The sequence below is a fragment of the Myodes glareolus genome, chromosome 12 (genome assembly GCF_982192425.1).
Source record: "Myodes glareolus chromosome 12, mMyoGla1.1, whole genome shotgun sequence".
Taxonomy (NCBI): Eukaryota; Metazoa; Chordata; class Mammalia; order Rodentia; family Cricetidae; genus Myodes; species Myodes glareolus.
This window is the reverse complement of record NC_142037.1, coordinates 66,220,094-66,244,476: the sequence shown is the minus strand read 5'-3', so window position 1 is coordinate 66,244,476 and position 24,383 is coordinate 66,220,094. Positions and strand designations below refer to the sequence as shown.

General features: G+C 39.3%; 1 protein-coding gene across 11 annotated transcripts in view; it reads right to left on the bottom strand.

Annotated features, from left to right (window-relative positions):
- Nucleotides 1-24,383, bottom strand: part of Scel (sciellin) — a 96,489-nt gene that overhangs the window by 17,391 nt on the left and 54,715 nt on the right. For 7 of the 11 annotated variants that reach the window (XM_087912298.1, XM_087912294.1, XM_087912301.1 and 4 more), the window contains 10 exons: nt 22,935-22,991; nt 19,815-19,871; nt 19,392-19,445; nt 17,793-17,852; nt 13,826-13,885; nt 12,524-12,583; nt 10,001-10,063; nt 5,874-5,933; nt 5,684-5,737; nt 5,492-5,548 (listed from right to left, as the gene is read on the bottom strand). In XM_087912298.1, the coding sequence (XP_087768424.1) occupies nt 5,492-5,548; nt 5,684-5,737; nt 5,874-5,933; nt 10,001-10,063; nt 12,524-12,583; nt 13,826-13,885; nt 17,793-17,852; nt 19,392-19,445; nt 19,815-19,871; nt 22,935-22,991 (582 nt within the window). The remainder of the gene's footprint in view (nt 1-5,491; nt 5,549-5,683; nt 5,738-5,873; nt 5,934-10,000; nt 10,064-12,523; nt 12,584-13,825; nt 13,886-17,792; nt 17,853-19,391; nt 19,446-19,814; nt 19,872-22,934; nt 22,992-24,383) is intronic. The other 4 variants (XM_087912295.1, XM_087912296.1, XM_087912299.1 and 1 more) reach the window with 4 other exon arrangements.

The following is a 24,383-nucleotide window of genomic DNA, read 5'->3' as shown; positions in this document are numbered from 1 at the left end:
AAGCCAAATGTTGCCAGGTTGAGCAAATGCTTGATTCAAAAGTCTTTGCGTGTCTTTCGTTTTTATTTTGGTGGTAGGAATCAAGCCCAAGGTCTTGCATGTTCTAGACATGACTTCTTCTAAGATACATCCATAGGTCTAAGAATTATTTTAAAATATAGATTTCAATACATGTGGAGCAGACTGTGAGTTATCTAAGGTATAAAGCCACATAGGTACTTTCCAGTTTAAGACTTCTCCATGTCGTAACAATGTAATGTATTCCCCATATTGTGTGAGGGGGTGTGGCACTCCCTTACAGGGCAGATCAAGGGGAAATGTGGACACTGTTACTCGTTAGCTTTCCTAGGATATATTCCAGTGTGAGAAAGTTGTTAGCTCAGTTCTAATCACTCTTCCTCTCCTGTGTGCATGTTGGAGAGGTTTATTAATAGGGCACAATATGCTTCTCTTTACAATGCTAACTTAATCTGCTTCTGTAAAGTGTCCAGCACATTTACAAAATTAAGAAGTTTTCACACAAAATTTAACTATGTTTTTCTTTTATGTCAGGATTTGATATTAGGCATTAGATTTTTAGCTCAAAACGAGTCTTCTTGAGAAGAACATTGCATTTAGTGAAACCATTCACATAATTGCCTAACTCACTGACATAGCAAAATGAGATGATATTTACATATTTTTATGAATCTCCTCAGTATTTTATATTCCTAAGGATTTTTATATTCAAGAAATTAATATATCTGCATATTATTTAAATATTTTAAAGATAACACATAATTAATAATTTTAGTGTTCTTGAGTCATTGTGATTCCTTGATATTGTCATAAGCAGAAAACAGTATTGGCTCAAGTGAAGAAATCAGTCATAAAAAATAGATTTATTTAGTTGCAGTGATGGGTACTTAAAATATTGGAGACTGAATGCAATAGATTTTTACCTATGTAGCATATCATAAAACATTGGTTATCCTGATATTTAGTCTTTACTTCACATTATATTTGTTAAATATCTAATATGTATCAGCATAGTGTCATTATGCTACTGCAATACATAAGGAAAGAAACAAAGTAATTCCATCTATATATCTTTAAAGACCCTATAGATAGAAAGAGTATTAAATAATAATTCACTCAAAAATGCATATATGGAGTGCTGTACAAATAGAGGTTGAAAGGGGCTTCCCCGAGTCTGGGTGAGAAACACGGGGGCTGGTACACAAAGGATACACAGTAGCATCTCTGACACAGCAGTGAGAGGAAAACAAAGAGCCCAAGTCAGAGATGGTGGGGATGGGAATGACGGGGATGAGAGAACTTGTGGGGGGTGGACCACACAAATCACAGACCATGGTGGTCTTTGAAGACAAGGTTAAGGAGTATGGCCATAACTCAATGGTAACGGGAAGCCACTGGAGGATTATACTCGAAAGAATGACCTAGTCAGATTCCTGTTTTAGGAAGATGACTGTTCGTCCCTGTGGACAGATTGAAAGTTGGAAGTCATGACTAGCAGCAGAAGTGGTCAGAAGACTGGAAGGTAACCATGGCTGCAGCAGTGCTGTGGAAGACGCAGAACCACTCTGGAGATTGTTGGGAGAAGCATCTGACAGTGATGACTGGCAGAAAGATGGCTTGGTTACGGGAAGTGGAGCAAGAGTCGCTTACCCCATGTTTACAACTTGAGAAGAACTATGAGAGACAGGCAGCAAGGAGACAGAAACTGAAATCTCGGAAGGTACATGTTAGCAAACAGGAAAAATATTGACAAGTGGAACTATAACCACAAATAGAAATGATTTTTTTCCTTTATGTGAATGATGCCCATTTTAATATCGAAAAATCTTTAATGTCACTAGCAGTTTGAAGTGCTTTTCAATACCTATTTGAAAGCAGAAGTTGAGAATATTAATAATTAATCTGACGTCTGCTTACTGACGACAGATAATGGGATCGCTCCTTAGGGCTGGTTCACATCGCTACTAAAAGCTGTGCTATTTCTCCTGGAACGAATGGACATTCTGGGCACATCTGCATTTGCTCTGGTTGCTGTGTTTCTGGGATTTCAAGGATGCTTGCATATATTTCTGAGGGATGAGTGAAGTTTATTCAGTCTCTAACTGTGAATTAAATATGCAGCTGCGGGAAATGTCAGCAAAGTCACACAAAAGACCGGATTCACGGCTGCTTTGCTACTGAATGATGGGTGTCTGTGTCGCATTGCCCTGATGGAAAAGGGCTTTGTGAGCTTTAAAATCCCTTCCTCTTTACCTGTGCTGAAATCAAGAGGGCAGCATGGTTACACGGTAGATACAGGTGGCTGAATCAATCCATAAAGACACTCTTCTCAAATAGCTCAGCCTTTTCTATTTGTCTGCTGTGTGATAATCCTTGGCTGCTCACCATCCAGTCTAGTACACTACTAAAGAATAGTCAGACAGCTTAGCTTAGCTGACCAAGCTGCCATCATAGAATTCTGTGATACCTAGAATATTTTAAAATATTTTATTTATTTATTTTTTTAAAGTAATTTTATTAAATTATAAAAGTTTCCATTCCCGCCCCACCTCCCAACACCCTCCCACTCCCCCTACTCCCTCTCCTCCTCCCTCTCCAGTCCTAAGGGCAGACAGGGTTTCCTGCCCTGTGGGAAGTTCAAGCTCCTCCCCCTCCCTCCAGGTCCGGGAAGGTGAGAATCCAAACAAACTGGAACCTGATGAAGATTATTTAGCTATCCGCCAGGAGGTAGGAAATAGACAAGAGTCCCAGGTAACCTCGGGTGCATGGGGGGGGGGGTTGTTGGAAGGGGAGACGGTTAGAAAGAAGGGAGTAGGGGAGGAATGGGGAAAGCTCGGTGGACCGGGATGTGGGGGAGGAAGGAAGGATGAATATGGGATCAGGGAAGAATATAGTTCAACTAAGGGAGTCATTTTTGGGATTACAGGAGACTTGATTATATATGGGATCCCAGGTCCAAGGAGAGATCCCCAGATTGTTCTCTGGACAGAGGAGAGGGTGCCTGAACCGGCCTTGGCCCATAACCATACTGATGAATATTTTGCTTAAAATATTTTTAATAGCAATATATTTACTTAAGAAAAAATGTCCTCTTTCTATGGAATTCTAGAAAAGGAGTTGCTGGAACACAAACTACCTTTTATAAAGTTTACCTCCTCTTGTGGTAAAGCCAGAGGCAAGATTCTTGTAAGAACTGCCAATGCCAACGGTGATAGGTAAGAGGCAGGAGTTGGAGGCATGTTCCCATATTGGTTATTGCACATAATGGCTATTAGACCAAGAGGCAGGAGTTGGAGGACAGGTTCCTTTATTGATTATTGCACATAATGGCTTTTATACCTGTTACCAACACAACTGGTAATCTCCCCAAACTCTACAGATGACAAAAAGTCCACCCCAATAATTACCACTGTGAAGAAATTATCTTATTTAATTCTAATTCTCCAGAGTAAATAGGTCTTATCAGAGAGCCTAGGATCACTTAATTACATATATTTGTTGGTCCTCCTCAAGGTCATAATGTCAAAATCTGAGTTCATATCTACCATATTATTTTTCCTTTGGAGGGCATTTAGTATCTTCGAGCTATACTTTCTTCTACAAAATAAGGCATAGGAATATGGAGGGGGGAGGGAGGGAGGGAGAGAGAGATAGATAGATCGCATAGGGTATAGTGGTGATAAATCATATGTAATTTTTAGTCTGACTGCCCAGGGGCTCAGTAAGTATCCTCTGAGTAGCCGTTGCTCTTTAATTATTTTCAGGATGCCATAATTTCAAGACCCCGGTACCCCAATGATAAAAAGAAACAAGAGAAAATTAAGTTATTGATGTAGGAAACAATACATTGTTTCCTTTCTCTCGTTATGGATTCATAGTACTTTTTATAAAGAATTTGTTGTCTCCATCTCAAAATATTAGGCCATGAGTACCAGTTATATAATTATTATGATAAAATTTCAAGTTAGTAAGACAATGGGAACTTTAATTCACTGATATAAATGTGCATTACTGCCAAGTTCACCTATCAGTTATTTTAACTTGGCTATTAGACCTGTTACCAATATGGCTGGCAATCTCCCAAAACTGCCACCCATGACAAAAAACAAAATCCACCCGAATAATTGGACTTAGGGCCCACTCAACGCAAGGTACTAAAAACCTAGATATCTTCCTGGGGCTAGTGTGATCGTGGACTTTAGAAAATAATCTATTGCCATCACTTTGCTAAGACCCACATAATTTCTTCCTACATTCTAAATCGTATCCTTATACCCATAAATAAAATGGAGCAACCTCCCCCTCATCAAAGATGCTTCTCTTTATAGCAAATGGAGATCTTCACATAAAATCACAACTAGACACAATACAGAGATCAACAGGCAGTGGGGAGCCCCGTCCCAAAGGATCCGTCTTTATCACAGTTCCTGTAGCTGTAGCTTATGGAGTAGCATGAGAGACGCTACAGAAAAACTGTGAGAGCCAGAAGGACAGGAAGTCTGCTATGAAGTGGTCTCTCCTAGGAAGGACTACGTCAACAAGACTAGAACACTGACAATATTAACAGATATGCTGATGTGAGCAGGAGAAATATCACAGGATCCCACCCTTGGGTCAAAAGAATAGAAAATCAGTGACTGGGGAGACAGGGAGAATTAGCCTCTCCCAGGAATGAGCTACCTAACTGTTTAACCAAAGAATCATCCCTGATACTATCTACACACAAGCAACAGTAGACTCTTGTAGGTTGTATTTATATATACATATATATATATTTGTAGGTTATATTTATATATGTGTAGGTTGTATGTGTATATATACATACATGTACACAATACACATATATATATATAAACAATGTATAACAATAATAATTAAAAGAGACTATTAATTTGAGAGTCAGGGCATAAGAGAGGTGCAGTAAGGCTATCTTGGAGGGGTAGATGAGAAAAGAGAAGGGGGGAAGGATGTAATCCTACTTTAATTTAAAAATAGCAAACTGGAGAATAGCTTCAACCTCAAGGTGTAAGCCCGAGATTAAAATGTGCTGGAATACTTTTTGAGCCCAGACAAGCTGAGGATCTGGGATTTTGATGAATTTAAATAACCTTTCCAAGTTGGTTTAGCTTCCTCAAAATATTTTTCTTCTTGTTTAGTTTTATTCATTTTTCATTTCAAAATTCCTTTATCTTTAGGGAACAAACACTGGGGTGTCTTAGTACAAATAAGAAGCTCAGAACTCACTCCAAAGCCAAGCAATTGATTTAAGAAGTGTTCAATATGTCTTTGTGTTGACAAAATAAACACAGCTTATAAATGAGTTCTTTGAAAACTACAGAAAACTAGAAACCTTCTTAAACACACACACACACACACACACACACACACACACACACACACACACACAAACACTGAAAATTCCTACCCCAGGACCTTGGGAATCCTTCAAAATCAGTCAAGTAAAGGCACCTACTGATTTGTGTTTCTAAGAGCAGGAGACTTCACTTTAATAAGGTTGTCCAAGTCTTGGCTGTTTGAAATAGTGAAAGGGGATGGATAAGTAATGGTAATTTGGTTATGCAAGATCAATATGGCAATAGTAAAAAACCCATTTCATACAAGGAAAACAGGTGAAACCATGAATTAGCTGGTTTCCTCTTATTACCTTTGTCTGGTCACCGTAGGATTCCCTCTGATGATGCCATCCAGATCATGGTTTCTTCCAGCAAAATAACAGAAAGAAAATGAGTTAATAATAAAGTTATTTTAGTTTGAACAGTGCTTTTTCACTCTACCTGGAATAATAAAACAGAATATTCTTCCTGACCCAAACTCATTGAAAATCAGCTTATTACCTTTGATTGTTTTCAAGAACATCAGGATTCACTTTGATGAACTTATCAAGATCTTGGTGTCTTTAAGGAGAAAAAGACAAAAGTATTAAGGTTAGAGACGATAGGGTTCAGCCACATCAGAAAACCTCTGTGGGAGGGAAGGAGTCTATTATGTGATCCATTGTGGAAAACGGCAACAGACTCTTTCCCACCCAACACAGGCTGCAAGACTCATGCTCAGGAGAACTTGCTGATCCCACACTGTATTTCCTGTCAACGGCCAGGGTATGCCTCTTCAGCATTCCACAAGGCATGTCTAAGAAACAACACTCTTCAGTCTTTCACCATTATGAAGGCAAACTTATTCTCAAGCCTTTGCCATTTGAAAGATCTTAATATAGAAAATAGGAGCTCAAAAGCTGAGATGCCCTACACACCAACCTAGCAAACAGATTTCCAGCAAGCCATCAAAATCATGACTTGACAATGACTGAAGAACTGAACGGAACTCAGTTGTTCACTGTTAAATTAGATGAATACTCTATAGACTGCCCCCTCTCCTCTTGATGATCCGCTCTTTTGTGTTGTTTCCTTTTTCCTTTCTCAACTGCAAAGCAGCATTTCCCAACCTGGACTCATATCATTAAGCTCTTTTACATAACTCCAGTCTTGTGGCCAAAGGAGTGGGCATTTAAAGGATCCCTCTAAGCCTCTCACATTATAATTATTAGCACACACTGACCATGTAAATTAGCGAATGTTATTCTGACTTCTTTGTATCTACTTTTACCATGATCTGACCACATCACCCTTTCCTCTACCTGCTCTTAACCTTCTGGGTCTCCCTTCTTCCCCCAGTTCCCTTTCATTGTCTTAAATAGTCTGTTTCTGTTGTCAGTGTCTTTGTGTTTTGTTTAGGGAGGTTTTGTTTCATATAAGAGAAAACACAGCTCTCTTTCTGTTGTGGTACTGGGTATTCAAACTTTTTAAGAAATGCCTATTCAGCTCATTTGCCTACTTGGGTAGGATCGTTTGTTTTTTTGTTTTTTTTTAACATTTTATAAATATAGACTCAGAAAGACATGGCACTTGCTATGGCAAAAGACCGCAAGAATGACCGTATCTTTTTCAGTACCACCTGGAGCAGTAGCTTGCCTGGGTCCCCTTCCTTTTAGCACTCCCTTTTGCACTGATAAATGTAAAGACATATTTTACTAATCAAGAAGATTTTTGCAGAGTTCAACAGAGAGGAAGCCGTTTAGCAGGGAGGCAGCAGCAAAGTCTGAGCAAACACAGCTCCCCCTCCCTAGCCTTTCCACGGGATGTGTGACCATCACGGCTTCCAGCACTTCTCAGAGTTCTCAGAGCTCCCTGATAGATGGAGCATCTCAACCTGAATTTCCACTGTGTTGAGTTATCCTCAAGAATAACATTTTCAATTTTAAAGTTCTATAAATATAACAGAAAGAGTGATTGGCAAATGAACTCTACTAAAACCATAATTTCTCAGAATAAATTACTTGAAAACATTTTGTTACAAATGAAGATGAAATGAGACAACAGAGGCTGGAAAGTCTGTTAGAAACTAGCTGATGACAAAATGAGAGCATTTCAAATGAAGTTAACTTAACATATTAAAAGGAAAAAGGAATAACCAGGAATAAAAGCCCTGGAGAAGGAGAGGTGTGTTTAAAAGTCACAGCTTGTTTACATTTAAGATCAATCACAGTGGATTTCGGTGTGAGTGTATATGCTCTCCATAGGGTTCATTTAGAATAGAGATGAAGGATGCTAAAACAAGTGTCCAAGTCTTCTTCTTCTATGAGCATCAAACAAGAGTGGGCATCTGGAAGTCTAAAACAGAGATATTTGACAGTACTACATAAAGACCAGTAACCTCGTGAGCACACACACACACACAGACATACACGTGTGCACACACACACACACAGACATACACGTGCGCACACACACACAAACATACACGTGCACACACACACAAACATACACGTGCACACACACACACAGACATACACGTGCACACACACACAAACATACACGTGCACACACACACACACAAACATACACATGCACACACACACACATACACACACACAGAGAGAGAGAGAGAGAGAGAGAGAGAGATTGCAAGAAACAATCTGATATCACCAGAACTTTAATATTTTCTATTTGACTCGCTCTTGTATGTGCTGATTGCTGCTCACCGAATTAGTTATAAAAACCTTTAATAAGGGGCATACCCAAAGTTTGAGAAACAAAAGCCAGCAGTCATAAACACATGCTATGTGCTGGCACTACTTAAAAAGGGAGCAACGCTGTGAGTCACCACAGCAAGGATCTAAGCAATGCTCTTAATTCCCTCAACGGGCGACAAATGCATCTTATCTCAATGAACTGGAAACAGTATTTCCAGGCCCTGGGTCCTAGGAACACAGAAATTCAATGTTTAAATTTTATCCAGAGGAAACATAATCTCTTTCCTACGCACGTTTCTGATTTGACGTTGTGTTTCCAGTGGGTTAGAGAAGGTACCAGATATTTCGGTATTATTTCCATGGAGGTTAGGACTCTAGCATGTATTGTAGTAACCTGAACCCGTGTGCCAATGTCAGCCATGTGTGATCCTTCAAGCGACCCCGTCAGACAGCTAAAGGACACTTCCCAGCTTTCTCACAACAGACGCCCCAATCCTATCCTGTAGCCTTCTGGGTTTTCTGAGATACCTAATGAATCTTTATTTATTTGAAGACTGAAGTCTGTGTGCTGTGAAGTAAAAAACAGAATTCAGCTGGAAACCACAGGACCTCTTTGAAGACAGAATTATTATTTTTTTACTTATTTATTTACTTATTTATTTTTGCGCTCAGGCATTACTTAGTATTGTCATGTATAAATGAGGAGCTGGGACCCCGGACACTGCCTACCGCTCTGTCTTCCCTAACATCAACCGCAGGAATACAAATCTTACTGCATGTAATGTTTATTACAACAGTCTTTCATTTCATTTTTCTTTCTAAATGCAACTCACTGACAATACATTCTATATTCAGTCAGCAGTACACGGGGCTCTGAAATGCAATATATTAAACTGACAACCTATTATTGTCTTAGCGTAACATCTCTCTGCCCTGGTACATAATTAGCTTTAATCTATGCTAATTGCCTGCTGTTAATAAGATTGAGTATGACGACCGGATTCTCTTTTTGGTGTCCAGGCCTGTAATTATCCCTAACATGAGAGCAAATGACACCCAGTGATGGCTGTGAACCCTGTAGGTGCCTCAGCGACCGCAGAACTACTACCAGTCTTTCCTTAACTTTCTCCGGGACCCGGGACAAATCGCTTAACCTCTCTGGGTCCTTATTCTCTCTTTTCAAAACGGATTCAGCTGGAATGGTGGTATTCGAGATGTTCCCATCAACCGGGCTACGATTTTACACATTTCCCCCTTCCCATTGGTAAGGCCTTATGAATTTTATAGGAGTCAACAGACTTAAAAATGGAAATTATGTAACCATTCCTAAGACTCTATACAAAAATAACTATATAGATAATTTGAACTGTTTATAGTCAGAAACAAAAAGGGAATTTAATTGTCTTAGAGAAACTACTTCAAGGCTTATTAAATTTAAGTTCATATTTGTTTTGTAAGCCCAAGCCCTACAATGACCAACAAGCCACTGTCCCCCCAAAATGCTCCTCTACAAAGAGGTGAATGCACTACCATCATACATACCATGATACAACAAATGGGGAAGCATCTTGGTTTATTCCATAGTTATTGTTAATACTTTTTAACTTCAGAAACAAAAGCCTAACATTAATGCTTGACAAAGCAACCAGAATGTGCCAGCTTCTGCGCCAGCTATGTTCCTACCGCCCCTTCTCGGGTGGCCCCATCTTCATTTTGCTTAAGACTAGGAGAAGGCCCCACTGTGTACAATGCTCAGCTGTCTGTTTTTCTATGTCTAAATACTGAAATTAACATGGAAGTTTTCAGGTACATATGAAAATAGCGATATTTTAGGAATTTCATTCGATTTTTCGATAAAATGAGTATGGTATGTATATTCATAATGTGTTGAGTTGAGAAGAAAGAGAAACAAATGATAATATTTTCTCTTACCCAGCAGTAGTTTTGGTAGCTTTGGATCGTGTAGTAATACGTTCATCAAGGCCATGCTCATAGCTAAGACAAAGTAAAAGGAAGAGTCGAAGTCAATAAGAAATTTGTGTGTGTACACACATACACATGCAATGGAAATATAGAATAAGTATAACATGTTACAAAGTGTCTATCTCAGATCACTAATTGCTTCTGCATTTTGTTTTGCTTTCAGACAGGGTCTCCCTACGCCCCTTGTAGAGCAACAGGCTGGTCTTGAACTCCAACTTCTCCTACCTTTCCCTTGAGTTCTGATAGTACATGGGATGGCTATTACCAATGCTTAGAAAGAATTTCACAAGGATTAAAACACTTCCTGGGGCCAAACACCCAGGAAATGCTGAAGGCAAATCAAATTTGAACCCTGAACATGTATCATGCATGCTCCCTCCTTCCCTGGCCATCCTTCAGATGGAACTCAGGTGAAGTCTGGGCTTTTTCCCTGAGCATCCTTCTTCCCCACCAAGTTTGCAGTAGCTCCTTCCATCCACATGGTCCATACCAACATTATCCTCACAGCCGCTTTATGAGTGACAGCTTGGAGTTTCTCTGCCATGCTTTTGTTAACTATTGCTCCAATATATTAATGGTCTCGATTTCTCAACAATAGAAGTAAGTTCAATGTCATGCAAAAATATTCTAATTAACTATAAACTCGTTACAGTGCCAGTTTTCTCACAAGTCATTTAAATATTAATCCTTGTGATTATGAGAGCCGCAAACGGATATTCTTCAGTTTATTCGTTTTATACAAATAACTTATTAACTAATAATTTGCAGTATTAGACCACTTATGTGATTACTGTGCTGCAAGGAATTTCTCAAATAGTAATTATACAGAATCAGCATCAGTATCATCATCTTAAACAAAAGTATAGTGAAATAAATGGAAGTAATAATAAAAGAAAACCCTGTCTGGTATTTTACAGATCCGCAAATCAGGTTCTCATTTTTTATTCCCGCCTTTTAAATATCTTTAACCAAATAAGCCTACTCCTTCTACACAAATTGGAGGAAATTTTTGTTTCTTTGTTTATTTGTTTGTTTGCTGAGGGGGTCGCCTTGGTCAAAAGGTCCAAGTCTTGGCTCCTGAAAGTAATACATTGCAATATCTGACAAGGTCAACTAAAAACAATCATTATATACTTCTCAGCCTCAATATCAAATCAAATTCATATTTAGTATTTGAAACTCCATCAGGACTTGGACCCTCTTCTTAAATAAACTTTATTATATACAATTTACAGATAAAAAAATCACACTGAAATGAACCAGACACAAAGTCTATGCATCATCACCATGGATCCTCTGTGGTTAGGATGGCCACTCAGAACTGAAGCCAAGGCGCTCTGCTCTGAACTTTACACTTTGACTGTAAAGTGTTTATTGGTCTCTAAATTCAGGGCCCTACAAGAGGTCTTATTCTTATTTGGGTTATGAAAATCTCAGGACAACTTAGCACTAAAGATTCAGACACCGGATGACAACGTCTTCAGTTCAGCCTTACTGTGATGAAATCACTTTCACAAGGCAGGGCAGCCGGCTGTGTGTAAGACATTGTTTCGACTACACTATGAATTGAACCTCTCCCTTCCGAATACAAACTATCTAGGCCAAGGGTCATCTGACTAAGGCCACCCAGGACACATTCCTCTTGCTTACTGGTTTTATAATAAAGATTTACTAGAACACAATGGGAAACACTTGGTACACAAGCATAAAGACTGTAATTTGAACTCCTAGGACCCATGTGAGATGCTAGGCAGGAAGACGGGTAGCAAGAGAACCAACAGATTCGCCAGAGCACAGAGCACACTGGCTACCTAGAGAAGCTAAATTCTAGCTGGACCAGCCTAACCCGTGAGCTGTGCTTTCAAGTGAGATTATGGGCTTAGGAACAGAAGGTGAAAGTAGCTGGGGAGGACACACTGTGTCAGCCTTTGACCTCGACATACACACAGTACATGAATCAGACCTACACATAGATTCACAAACATGAGAAGACAAATGCATATGTGCGCACCGCGCGTGTGCATGCACGCACACACACACACACTAACTTCCTAGCTTTAGAGCTGGTTGGGTTTTACACAAAAAGAAAAAAAGAAATAAACGGAAAAGAAGAAGAAGATGGGAGAACCTTTTGCCACAATCAACCTTTATTTCAGCTGCTTTGTATTAAGAAATCCTATTAGGATGCTGCCTTATCCCGTGGAAATTCCGATTCACTTTAAGTACCAAGCATGGAATACAAATGCTACATTGGAATGAGTTCACCTCTGCATTCCAAGAAACTCCTGATTCCCAGCACAGTCCACAGCCAGGGAAGCCTGTGTAGTACCAGACTCTGGACCAGCCTGCGGGTTGGTGACATTCCTGCTTCTATTTTTGCATCCCCTCTGAGGGATGTCTCTAGGACAGCACAAAGTGTTTCTCGGATTTTTGAGAGTGAAATGGAGCAAAGGAGAGAGAAAAGTTTTTTACCCTTGGTCAGCTCTGTTGGTTGTGGGCGCAGCTTTAATGAAATTGTCAAGATTTTGACTCCTTAAAAATAAAGAAGAAAGAACCTTATTAATTAACTTACATAAAATGATTGAAATTATTTACTAAAACTGATATTTTATTATAAAAGATTTACTAAAACCTTGACACCAGCCATTTTGTTGAAATTTAGTGATGGAATTGGTTCTGGAAGTATCCAGTGAACAGACAACTCCGGGTCTTTGTTAATAACAAAGCCAAAGTCCAAACCAACTGGCCAGTCCTGACTAGTCCAAAATGACACCTAGCCTCACGTCTGTGGGTTCTAGCCTACGGGACTCTTCCCTCTTCTACACTGTCCTTCTGCTAAAAGGAGCGAACCAATAACAATGTTTTCTGTAATTATTGAAAAACAACTTGAACCTAAATAATCAAAGGTACCTTCCCTGTACTGGAAATCACCTGAGCAAAACCTCTAATGTCTCAGACATGAGGGGTCAGAGTTGTCACTTCAGTCGGGATCGGTCAACTTAACTGAAGACTTCATTACCGTTACTTATAAGCACCGATGACTTCATTACCGTTACTTATAAGCACTGATGGGCATGAAGCCAGAAGGAGAAGCGTATTAAATCTTACCCTTGAAAACTGATTAACACCTTTGCAACTTTAAACAGACAAAAAAAAAATCCACTCAATAAAAATGGAATTAAATCAACTGGTTATTTCACTTGAATCTTATGAACCTATATGTCCTCAAAATAAATTTTACTATTAAGTTTCAGTAGAAATCAATACTGGTCTAAATCTTCAGCTTACAGGAGTAAAGTTTCAGTCTGCAAACAAATCAGTGATATACTGGCTTCATTTCCCACTCATTCTCAAAACAAACCCTAACATTAGGACATGAAGGAGACTGTTTTTCATGAGCTCATTTTGGAACAAAGCAATGGTTTACCCGAAAACTTATCCTGTCTCAAGAAGCAGGCATACTGAGCCTGCAGCCACAACTAAATGGTGTTTTGATAATAATTTATGTCTACAGCACTTTTGTTTTAAAGGGATCTTATAACCATTATTCCGCTTGATCCTTCTTGCTCCCTGCTGCCAATGATAGAATCAGCCCCTGCCCCTCATGCTGTGACTGACCAGCTGCTGCTCAGTGTCCGTGGGACTTGCTCAGAACCCCATCTACTAAAAAATGAGCTTTTGACTTTCTGGGTCCACGTACCCCAACTTTTCTATTCATAAGTGTTACTACCTACTGATACAGGAACGAAGAGAGATAAGACATAATTCTCTCACCCGTGGTTACTCTTGTTTACTTCTGGGGTGACTTTGATCAGATTGTCAAGGCTCTGGCCCCTTTAAAACATTGAAGAAATGAAGAGGTTAATGGTAGATTTTCAACTAGTAGAATGAAACTATTAATTAAGTCTCAGAAACAGTATCAACACTCATTGAAACCAAGCCGAGGAGTGAGACAATATTTTAATCTTGCAGATATTTGTCAACCACTTCCAAGTATATAAAACATTTTTTAATTAGACCATATACTTGTCCCATCGAACATTCCAGAAATCATTCTCTCTTGGTAGCAACCTTCAACACGTGTAAAAGAAACTTTTTAAAATCTACATTTTGTTGATATTTTTAGCAAGTTTTCTATTAAAAAACTGCATTAAGATAAATATACTAATTTGTTTAAAATGCACCTGGTATGTACTTCTGGTAATGACACATTTCAACTGATTGTTTTAGAAACAAATGGCAAAAAAGCTAAAGTCTATTGACTTCTGAAATGGCCCAAGATGCAAGCCATATTGGCTAAACTATGAACTCCACAGTTGCTGGAAACACTTGAGCGCTTGACTGTTGGCCTTAACTACACGCCTGTGTCTGATCTTCCTGTAACGATGCCTCTCCTATTGCATATGCATGTGCTTTTATATACGTCTCACCAGCAAACTTGCCTCTGATCTACAGAGGGGGCCACATGGGGAGAAGAGCCTCCTCAGAAGCAAGCCTCATCACTCTCCCCACACCCGATGACCTCACAAAGATGCCTCTGAGGTTTCATTTACACAACATCAAAGATACAGTATTTAGAAGCAACCAGATGTAAACCCAAGTTTTGATCCAGATGTCTCAAGATGTGATACTCAGGCTAAAGACAACAGAGAAAATATGTGGACTCTCGTTATGACAATAATGAAACAATTAACCCCACAGAAACAATTGCTGTATTCTAGATTAGCCTTTGATGTTTTTCACCTAAATGAAGCCTATGGGATTTGAATCACATGGTCCTAGAAAAAAAATCCCAGGTTACAAGTGGAAGATTTTAGTGTTCAAATAAATAATAGATTAGCAAGTGCCAAAAACCCTTCCTTAGAGAGTGTCAGTTGAGGAGTTTGCTTTCATTATATTGTGTAGACTTCAGTCTCTTTAGACATTAAATGAGCCCTAAAAACTGTATAGGGCTATTTAAAATCCTGTTGCATAAGTCAATAAGAAAAAACTAATTAATGTGGTAATCTCATTATTATAATGATATACTATTTGAAGTTTAACTGGGCGAATCATTGCCTCATGGTGTATGTATCATCAGTATTTATACGTTCTTGCCATCCACAAATAGCAAAGACCAATGATCTGGACTCTGGAAAGTGGTGGGGTAGATGTGATCCAAACAGACTTCTGGGCTGGGAAAAAGCAGAACACAGACAAACAGCTAAGTGGATGGTACAACCATCAGCTAACTGTACATGCTGTACTTTAAAGGTATTTGGTGTTTGCAATACTGAGGACAAGTGAGGGTGTGATTTAATCACAGTCACCAAACGTGACCTGTTTAAAAGGAAGGCCATATGGGGGCAGTATTCCAGAAAATGGGCACAACATGTATAAATGCCTTAAGGCAGGAATAAACCTGAAATGCAAAAGGTTTATTTGATAGGACTTTATTGAGAAAGTAAAAGGCTACCTCTAAGTGTTAGAATTTTATTTCACCAGAGATGGAAAAACAGTAAAAGCTTTCTAGTAAAGAGGGAAACTCTCTCTCTTCCTCTCTCTCTCTCTCTCTCTCTCTCTCTCTCTCTCTCTCTCTCTCTGTGTGTGTGTGTGTGTGTGTGTGTGTGTGTGTGTGCATATGCACGCGTGCATACATGCCAGAGGTTGATCTCTTGTATTTTCCTGTATCATTCTTCATTGTTATTTTTTTTAAAAAAAAAAAAAGAAAGAAAAGAGCTTCTTACTTAATAAAGCGCTCACTAATTTGGTAAGACTAGCCAGACAGTTATGCCCAGGGAGCCTCCTGTCTTCTACCTTCCTAGGGCTGAGATTGCAGGACCATGCAGCAATGCCTGACTTTTTCAAGGATGCTGAGAATTGGATACAGGTTCTCACGCTTTGTTACTGACAGAGTAACAAAATATATTTAAAATAAGAGGATGTAAAAAGTCAATTAAAAGTACTATCTTTAAAAGTTCATAGAAAGCACATACATACAAATACAGAGACACATTTCATATGTACTCTTACACATATGTACACAGATATAGACATATACTCACATATATGTACACAAAAGAACACTCAAACACTATTTTTATATATACAATAATTCACTTGTACAAAATGTAACGCACACATTCGTGTACATGTCACATGCACACATACACAGGCACACATCTCCACTTGTAAGCATACATATGAGCTTATATAGGAATGCACACATGCAAGCAAGTATTTGAAAGATATGCACGTTAGCACATACCCATTTTAATATAAAGAATGATAGCCCACAGTTCAAAGTTTTTTTAATGAATATTAAGTAGGAAAATAATTTTAGATGTCAAGATGAACTAAATGTATATAGACTGTGTAACCATTATAAAATATAATTAATCTAGATATTTTTAACACTAACTTCTGATTCATTTTTTATAACTAGTATGTGTTGAACACAAGAGTAGCATGATTCCTCTTTAGTAGGTGAGTACGACGGCTGGTTTTATGTCAACTTCTCACATGCTAGAGTCATTTTGGAAGAGGGAACCTCAACTGAGAAAATGCCCCTACAAGATTTGCCTTTGATCAAAACTTTAGTGCATTTTATTGATATTTGATGTGGGTGCCCCTACCACATAGGCAAGTGATGCCACCCCTGGGTAGCGTGGTCCAGGATGGTATAAATAGCCATAGTGAGCACGCCGTGAGGAGCAAGTCAGTAAGCATCACTTCCTTGTGGCCTCTGCACCAGTTCCTGCCTCGGGGTTCCTGCCCTGCGTTCTCCTGCCCAGACTTCCTCTAGAGATTGGCTCTGATATAAACTGTGAGGTAAAATAAACCCCTTCCTCCCCAAGTTGCTCTTGACCGTGGTCTTTAGCATGGCGGTGTAAAAGTAACTTAAGGCATTGAGTAAACAGGGCCAGTGACAGTCAGAAGCTGACCTTGAACCAGGGCTTTCAGAGTCCCTGTTTGCATCAACATCTCAGTTATCATCCTGAACCACTTAAGGAGTCAAAGACACCAATGTTTTGTTTTGTTACTCAGCAAGGATGCAAGACTTAGTTGTTTTGCCAAATTCAATGGGTAGTTGTGCCTCTGATCGTACCACATAGGCAAAAGCTGGGCAGCTTGGCACTGTGTGCAAAAGCTATTAGCTAGATGAGCCTTTGCCTCTGGGGCGGTGGTGACACATTTCAGAATGAACAAATAATATACACTGAGTTAACAAAGTGGAAAAGAGTTTACGGCATTATTTGATATACCATTTTCAGCTACACGGCAACAGGTTCAGTTGCAAAGTACAGTTCAAATGTACATACACACATGCACACAGTCCTGTATACACACATACACATATACATACAGAAGCATGTATATATACTCTACTCTTACATACGCATATGCTCTTATGTAGACCTCTACTAATAGACTCACACACTTTTATAGATATAATTCTCACACAAACACTTCACACACCATTTATCCATGCACCTATACACTCATGCAAAGTGAGATGTCATAGCTGAGAAGCTTATTCAAAACTGTCTTGTAATTTCTCAAAACCACCAGGTAATAAATGCCACCAAAGCACAACGAGCAAAGCAATGCAAACGAGCCTGTGCATTTCTTCTTTCAAGCTTCTGTGTTGGAGAAAATAAGAAAGGTGTTTGGGCTGGAAGTTCTATTCACTGTCCCAAACATGAACACTGGCCTTCTAATGCATATAATGCCTGACCGAGAGATGCTCTAGACACATTACCTCTTAATATTTGTATGTGTTTCAGGATTCACTTTAATCAGTCCATCAAGGTCTTGTTTCCTTTGGAAAAAGAAATGAGTTCCAATGAATGTCATTAAAATAAAACAGTAATCAAATGAACAGTAGCTCAGATATTAAGAAGTGATAAATGTAAGGTTCTCTGCACCAGTGTGGACATTTAAAGTTCTAAATGAAAACGGCAATTGTCTCACACCTCACGATGAAGGCCATTTCAAGGTGTGCATTTGCTAACAATGTGCATACACATGTACTGTCTGTTCGGTTCGGTTCTCAGAACACAGGGACACGCACCACTTGGGCCTGAACAAAGTCAGCATTGTCTGCAGATCCGTCTAGTTAGATCGTGTCTAACAGGCTATGGTTAAGCAAGGTAAGTTGGATGAAGTTAGTTACTGGAATCAGACTGAAGACAAATTACTAATTGATACAATCTTTCTTGTTTGTTTCTTTAATAATAATAAAATAATGATAGCAACATAGTGATTTAACAAAATTGAAAATACTAAGAAAACATGCCCTCATATAAACCCATATAATGCCCATGTTGAAACCTTTTAAATATCTTTTGCTTCAAAGTTAAGTTATTTTAGGAAACAGAGAGCCAGATTTAGAAATATAAAATATCATTACATAGTAGGAAACATAATGACCCACTTCTTACTGGATCTACATGCTGGCCCATCAAAAATCAAGAGAAGTATAAACTCTCAAGAAGTGGACAATGGGGGGTGGTAGAAATGGGGAGTGGATACCAAAGGCATCATAATTCTGGCCAGGTGATGCAGCAGTGAGTCCTTCCTCCCATTAAGGTACCAGCCCAGCCTCGCCCTGGGCTGCAGCTGAAACCACCAGAAGAGGTGACTGTAGGAATCTTAGTCAAGCTGGCTTGTGGTGTGGGGAGCCCTTCTGTATATATGTTGCTTTTATTAGTTAATGAATAAAGAAGCTGCCTTGGCCTGTGATAGGGTAGAGTAGAGCTAGCCTGGTAGGGGGGAGGTAACTAAACTGAAAGCTGGGGAAAAGAAGGTGGAGTCAGGGAGAAGTCACATAGCCCCACCAGGACAGAACCTTGCCAGAAAACCACAGTCATGTGATGATACACAGATTAATAGAAATGGGTTAAATTAAGATGTAAGAGGAAGCCAATAAGAAGCTAGAGCTAATGGGTCAAGCAGTTTGATTTAATTAATACAGTTTCTGTGTGGTTATTTCGGGGCTGAGCAGCCTGGAATAAACAAGCAGCCTCATACAACAGGCTTGGCTGTCTGTGTCTTTCTGGAAATGTACTTTGGAAACTATATGAAGACTGCATTCTTTAGATAAAGAATTCTACTCTCTCATCAACCCTTAAAAAGAAATCAATGCCCCAAATCAAAGAGAAAAGTAACTCAGTATTAAATATTGAGACAATTATTTTAAAATAAATATATTCACAGAAGACAAAGATGAATGACCACCTCTCCTATCCTTCTTGACTAATTCCATACTTTAAATTATGGTCATGAAGCTAAAATGTCAAATCATTTGCCTTCGGATTATCAGGTAGAAATCAGAATTGGAGACATTAGTGAGACTTACCCAGAGGTGCTTTCATGTCCTTTGGGCTTCATAACATTATCAAGCTCTCTACCTCTTATGAAAAGAATGTTTGGATTAGTTTTGTGGCATTTCCATAGAATTAGAAATAAATCACCCTTTCTATATCTTTAGTGATGAATTCAAGCTTTTGGAGAAAATTATTATCCTGATATCAAATGTATTTTAGTATAAAATTTATCAAATAATAGAGCTAAATAAATCTCCAAGATTTCATCATGCTAAGTGTAAATGTAAATTTCGATGTAATAACAATACATTCTTTAAAGTGGATAACAGGGCTGCAGAAGGAGGACACAAAAGAGAGGAGACATATTCAAAGCTGAGATTCCCTGCGCACCACTGAGAAGGTCGCCAGGTAAGCCGAGCAGAGCCTGAGACACAGAGACACCAGGCAGTTCTCACCGTCTGCTGCCTTTGTCTGCTGTGACACTCATTCTGGGAACTGGTCCGAGGCCTTGGCTTTATTGGGGAGAAAAAGTCATCAGAACTTACGTCAACACCAAGGAAACAGTGTCTTCCACACAGGAGCACTGACACACAGACTATGGCCGAGTGCAGACTAGGATCGAGTGCACAGAGCCTGCACAGGGTCAAGCCAGATGGGAGCCCAGAAGTGGTCATCTCTCTCCCATCTCTATCCAAGAAACTTTCCTTAGTTGACAACCGATTGCAAAGGAAAGGTTCTCTCCAATCGAGTATATAAACCTCACTTAAGAAGGTTCCTTGCCTAGCAGTAGATGGCCAATGCAAAATGAACTCAATGGTGTTTTAGAATTTGTTTGTTTTATATTTGACATTATTTTTTTGCTACAAGCTGCAATATTATACAGCAATTACTCAGCCGAAGGGATCTGGTAAAGGCTAAACAAAAAAGCAAGGCTCTCTTTGTGAATAAGTGGCTGTCCTTTCCTGTAGATTTTTCACTATAGCTACCTCCCTTTCTGTTACATATTTGGGGATGAATTCTCACAGTTTAGAACTGTTCAGTGAAAACAGTTTCCCACTGCCAGGTCGTGTTTCTCTCTCCTAGGTAAGAGCAGAGATCTGCTTTCCTGCAATTATCTCTGTCAGCAGGTATTAGTCAATACTTAGGGTCCAGACATAGAACATATCTAAAATATTCACAGATCTCCAAGGATGTAGAATCACTACCTGCCCAAAGCGGCTGCTCTGGTTCTACCCCACATCACCCACGATCAGAACAGTTGATAACAGCATAGCCTGAAACTGACAATTTAGAAGCCTGGGTCTCTTCTTCACTTAAAGCAGAACTCCAGACCTAGGCACATAGGAACTGCAGTGTCTGGTGTATGTGCTATCTGATCAAGAGCCATCAGCTTCCCCCTAACTGTTTACGTAGGTTGCCTGGTTACCTGGTAACCTCTATGCTTGCTAGGAAAAAGTAGTGGCGTGCTGATTTAAACAATCTATGCCCTATTCATAATTTTACTGAAAATAAACCTTTTAGTCCTTTACTAATCACCTACTAATGTAGTGCACTAACCTCCACACAAAGAATCCCCTGAGGATTCTTCCCTTCTTAACTAACTTTCTCCATCAAGGAGTTCACTGGATGTGTACTGGCCACTCCCATGAATCTGTGTGTGTATGTGAAAACTTTTATCTGATTTTCTATGGGGCCAAAGAAATCTGATCCTGGAACCTGCTAGGGCTGGGGAATTGCTGGGTTTTAAGGGTATATTTGACTGAAAACATTTGTAATGGGTAGGATAAGGAAGGACAATGTAGAACTAAGACCAGTGTAGAACGAGGGAGAACAAGAAAGAAGAATGAGAAATGACGGACCGGGGAGAGAAGAATAAACATAGACAGGTGATTCCTGTTGTGAGTAGATTTCTTACTCCTCGGGTCTTTACCCTCAGATTTCTAGCTCCCCTTTAGCTATTCATCATGTTGATAACATTAATTGAACTCTGAAAGGGAGTTTTAAAGGCAAGAACTTTTAAAACTCTCTAAAAGTTTTTATCTTACTAGTCTTTTGTATGTTATGATTTTTGATTTTGTGATTTTTATAGGTGTGTGTGTGCATGTGTATGTGTGTGTGTTTGTGGTTTCCTGTGCTTTTTCATTGTTGGGTTTTTTCTGATTCATTGTTTTTTATTTGTATGTTTTGTTCTGTTTTTCTAAAGAAAAAAGGAAGGAAGGAAGGAAGGAAGGAAAAAGCTGTTGAATTTATTAAGGAGGTGGAGAGAATCTGGAGAAAGTGGGGGAGAGGAAACCGTGATCAGAATATATTATATGAATTTTCAATTAAAACAACTTACGTCAAATTGCCTGCAATATTTGCAATATTCTCTGAAAACCATTGTGCTGGCTAGTTTTGTGTCAACTTGACACAATCTAAAGTCACCTGAGAGGAGGGAACCTCAATGGGAAAAATGCCTCTATAAGATGGGATTGTATACAGGCCTAATGAGAATTTTCTTAGTGATTGATGGGGGAGGGTCCTATCCATGGTGGGTGGTGCCATCCCTGGGTTGGAGGTCCTACTTTCTGTAAGAAAGCAGGCTGAGCAAATCATGGGGAGCAAGCCGGCAAGCAGCACCCCCCATGGACTCTGCATCAGTTCCTGCTTCAAGGTTCCTGCCCTGCTTGAGTTCCTGTTTTGACTTCTTTCAATGATGAGTGGTCCTGTGGAAATGTCAGCTAAATGAACCCTCTTCTCCCCAAATTGCTTGGGCCATGCTGTTTCATCTCATCAATAATAACCCTAACTGTGTAAATGAGAATGTGCCTGAATGTGGTGTCTGATGTTTCTAGAAACAACTGACCAGAAAGGCCTTTGCTTTAATTACCCTTGGCTTACCTTTGAGGGTTCATCTATGTGGTGTGTGCATGTGTGTATGAATTCATGTACATGCCATGTGTGCATGTGAACATATGTGTACAAGAGTATGATTATGTGCTTGTGAATCCCAGAGGTCAGCATTAAATTTCCTACTCTATTACTTTCTACCTTACATCTCTTGTTGAACCTGGAGGTCACAGATTCAGTTATAGTGGTTACTCAGCAAGGTCCAGGCATCCCCCTGTCTCCTATTCCTTAAGTCCTAGGGCTTCTGATGCCCCCCACTTACCAGTGTTGGGGATCTGAACTTATGTCCATGTGTTTGCATGGCAGGTATTTTACCAACTGAGCCATCTATTTCCCTACCCCATTTTCTAGCTTCCTATCTTAATTGATTTTTACAGTGGTACTTGAGTTAAACCAACCTTCATCATGTTTCTCATTTTGCAATTTTTTCCTTTACATTTCTTGATTCACATTAAAAATTGATAAGTGTTTTTATCATTTAAGAAAATACAGAGTGAGAGATTCGGTAGAGAATTTGAATGGCCGCCTTTTAGACATGGCAGGAGTTGTACTCCTTTAACCCACTATTTCTGATAAATCTAAAGAGTTCTTCTGTAGCAGACAATATAGTGTAACACGCCCAGGCTGACAAGATTTAAAAGGCTAACTGAAGGAAATACCCCTGCCAATGGATGTGTTTTACATACCCCTTCTCTTTGTCCGTCCTTTGATGGATTTTCTTAAGACTTCCAAAAGCTTGATTCCTTTAGAGTTTTGGAGTTGGGGAAAGAAAGTATGTGAGAAAAACTCAGTGGCATGTTCAGCGTCTCTTAGGACAGCTGAAGATTCCTCACAGCAGGAATGAGATGCAACAGGGCCTAATGCTCTGGAGAGTCTTAGAAATGCATAATTCAAGCAGTATAAAATGTCCGAGAGACACCTCAATATCAAGATATCAACCAATACTCAGTACAACTTAATCAGTTTAAAAGTTAACCTTATTTCCCAACCGCAGTCTTTTCTTTAGATTAGGCATAGATTAGAGGGAGGTTAAGTTTAATATATGCTTGGAGAGTTTTATCCTCTTTAAGCACAAAAATTCATTCCTGCTAGGTAAAAATCAATAATTGATCAACATTTTAAATGTAAATATTTTGAGGATTTAAAGAAATTATTCCCCATAAAAGTTTCCAGGGTGTCCTGATGGGTCAACATCACTGACTTTAGTACCTTAGGCAAACTTATCACATAGAATGAACTTTCGTATACAAAAATCTAATAATTATAACAGGCTACTGGTTGTCCATTACTATAATCCAAGCACCTGGAATGCTGAGGCAGGAGGATTGTGTGTTTGAGGCTGACTGAGGCTCCATGACAAGACCTTCTCCTAGAACAAGAAAGAACTGAAGGCTAAGCAATCACCTAGCACTACACAACCAAGCGCCGCACATTGACATTCAACATTTTCATCTCTGGCTGACTTCATTGTGACGAAATTATGGGCACATGAGGTCACCTATAGTACACCAGCACGCCACTGTGACTGTTGTTAAGAGCGCCGCCCGTCACAGACACTTTGCTGTGTGCTCCGGGTCAGAAAGCTGAGAGGGCATTTGAGAGGACTGACTTGGAAGACTAGGGTATCATTCCATGCTCACGCTGACACAGGTCAATAGCTTTGAACAATAAATGTGACAACAGAAATCACTGTCATCTTATAAAAGCAAATTTAATGTCTAACCAAACACTAAATGGCCATTCTGGCAAGGAGCGCGAGAAATCTCAGAAATCCTTAACCTTTGCCATTCCTGACAGCTCAGAAAATGTTACTTAATTAGACTGTCAGAAACTGTATTTCTTTCAATGTGAAAAACGATATCAGTAATGAAAAGCCAAATTTCTAGTTTGTCACTGTCAGTTTAAAATTGCAAATGCACCTCTCAAAAACTACTAGTCCAGTTTTTAATCACCAATTAACCTGCTTCAAAATTTTTCATTGTCTTTCAACATCAAGATATTTACAAATACTTACGAAAAAAACTAAACATAAGAAGTGTGACTAAGATTCCATCTAAGAAGTGCCTTCTACATTTTAAGGACTTCAGTTTTGAGTAGCTCCATTCCCAGAACCAAAGTGCATGTGGTCAATATAT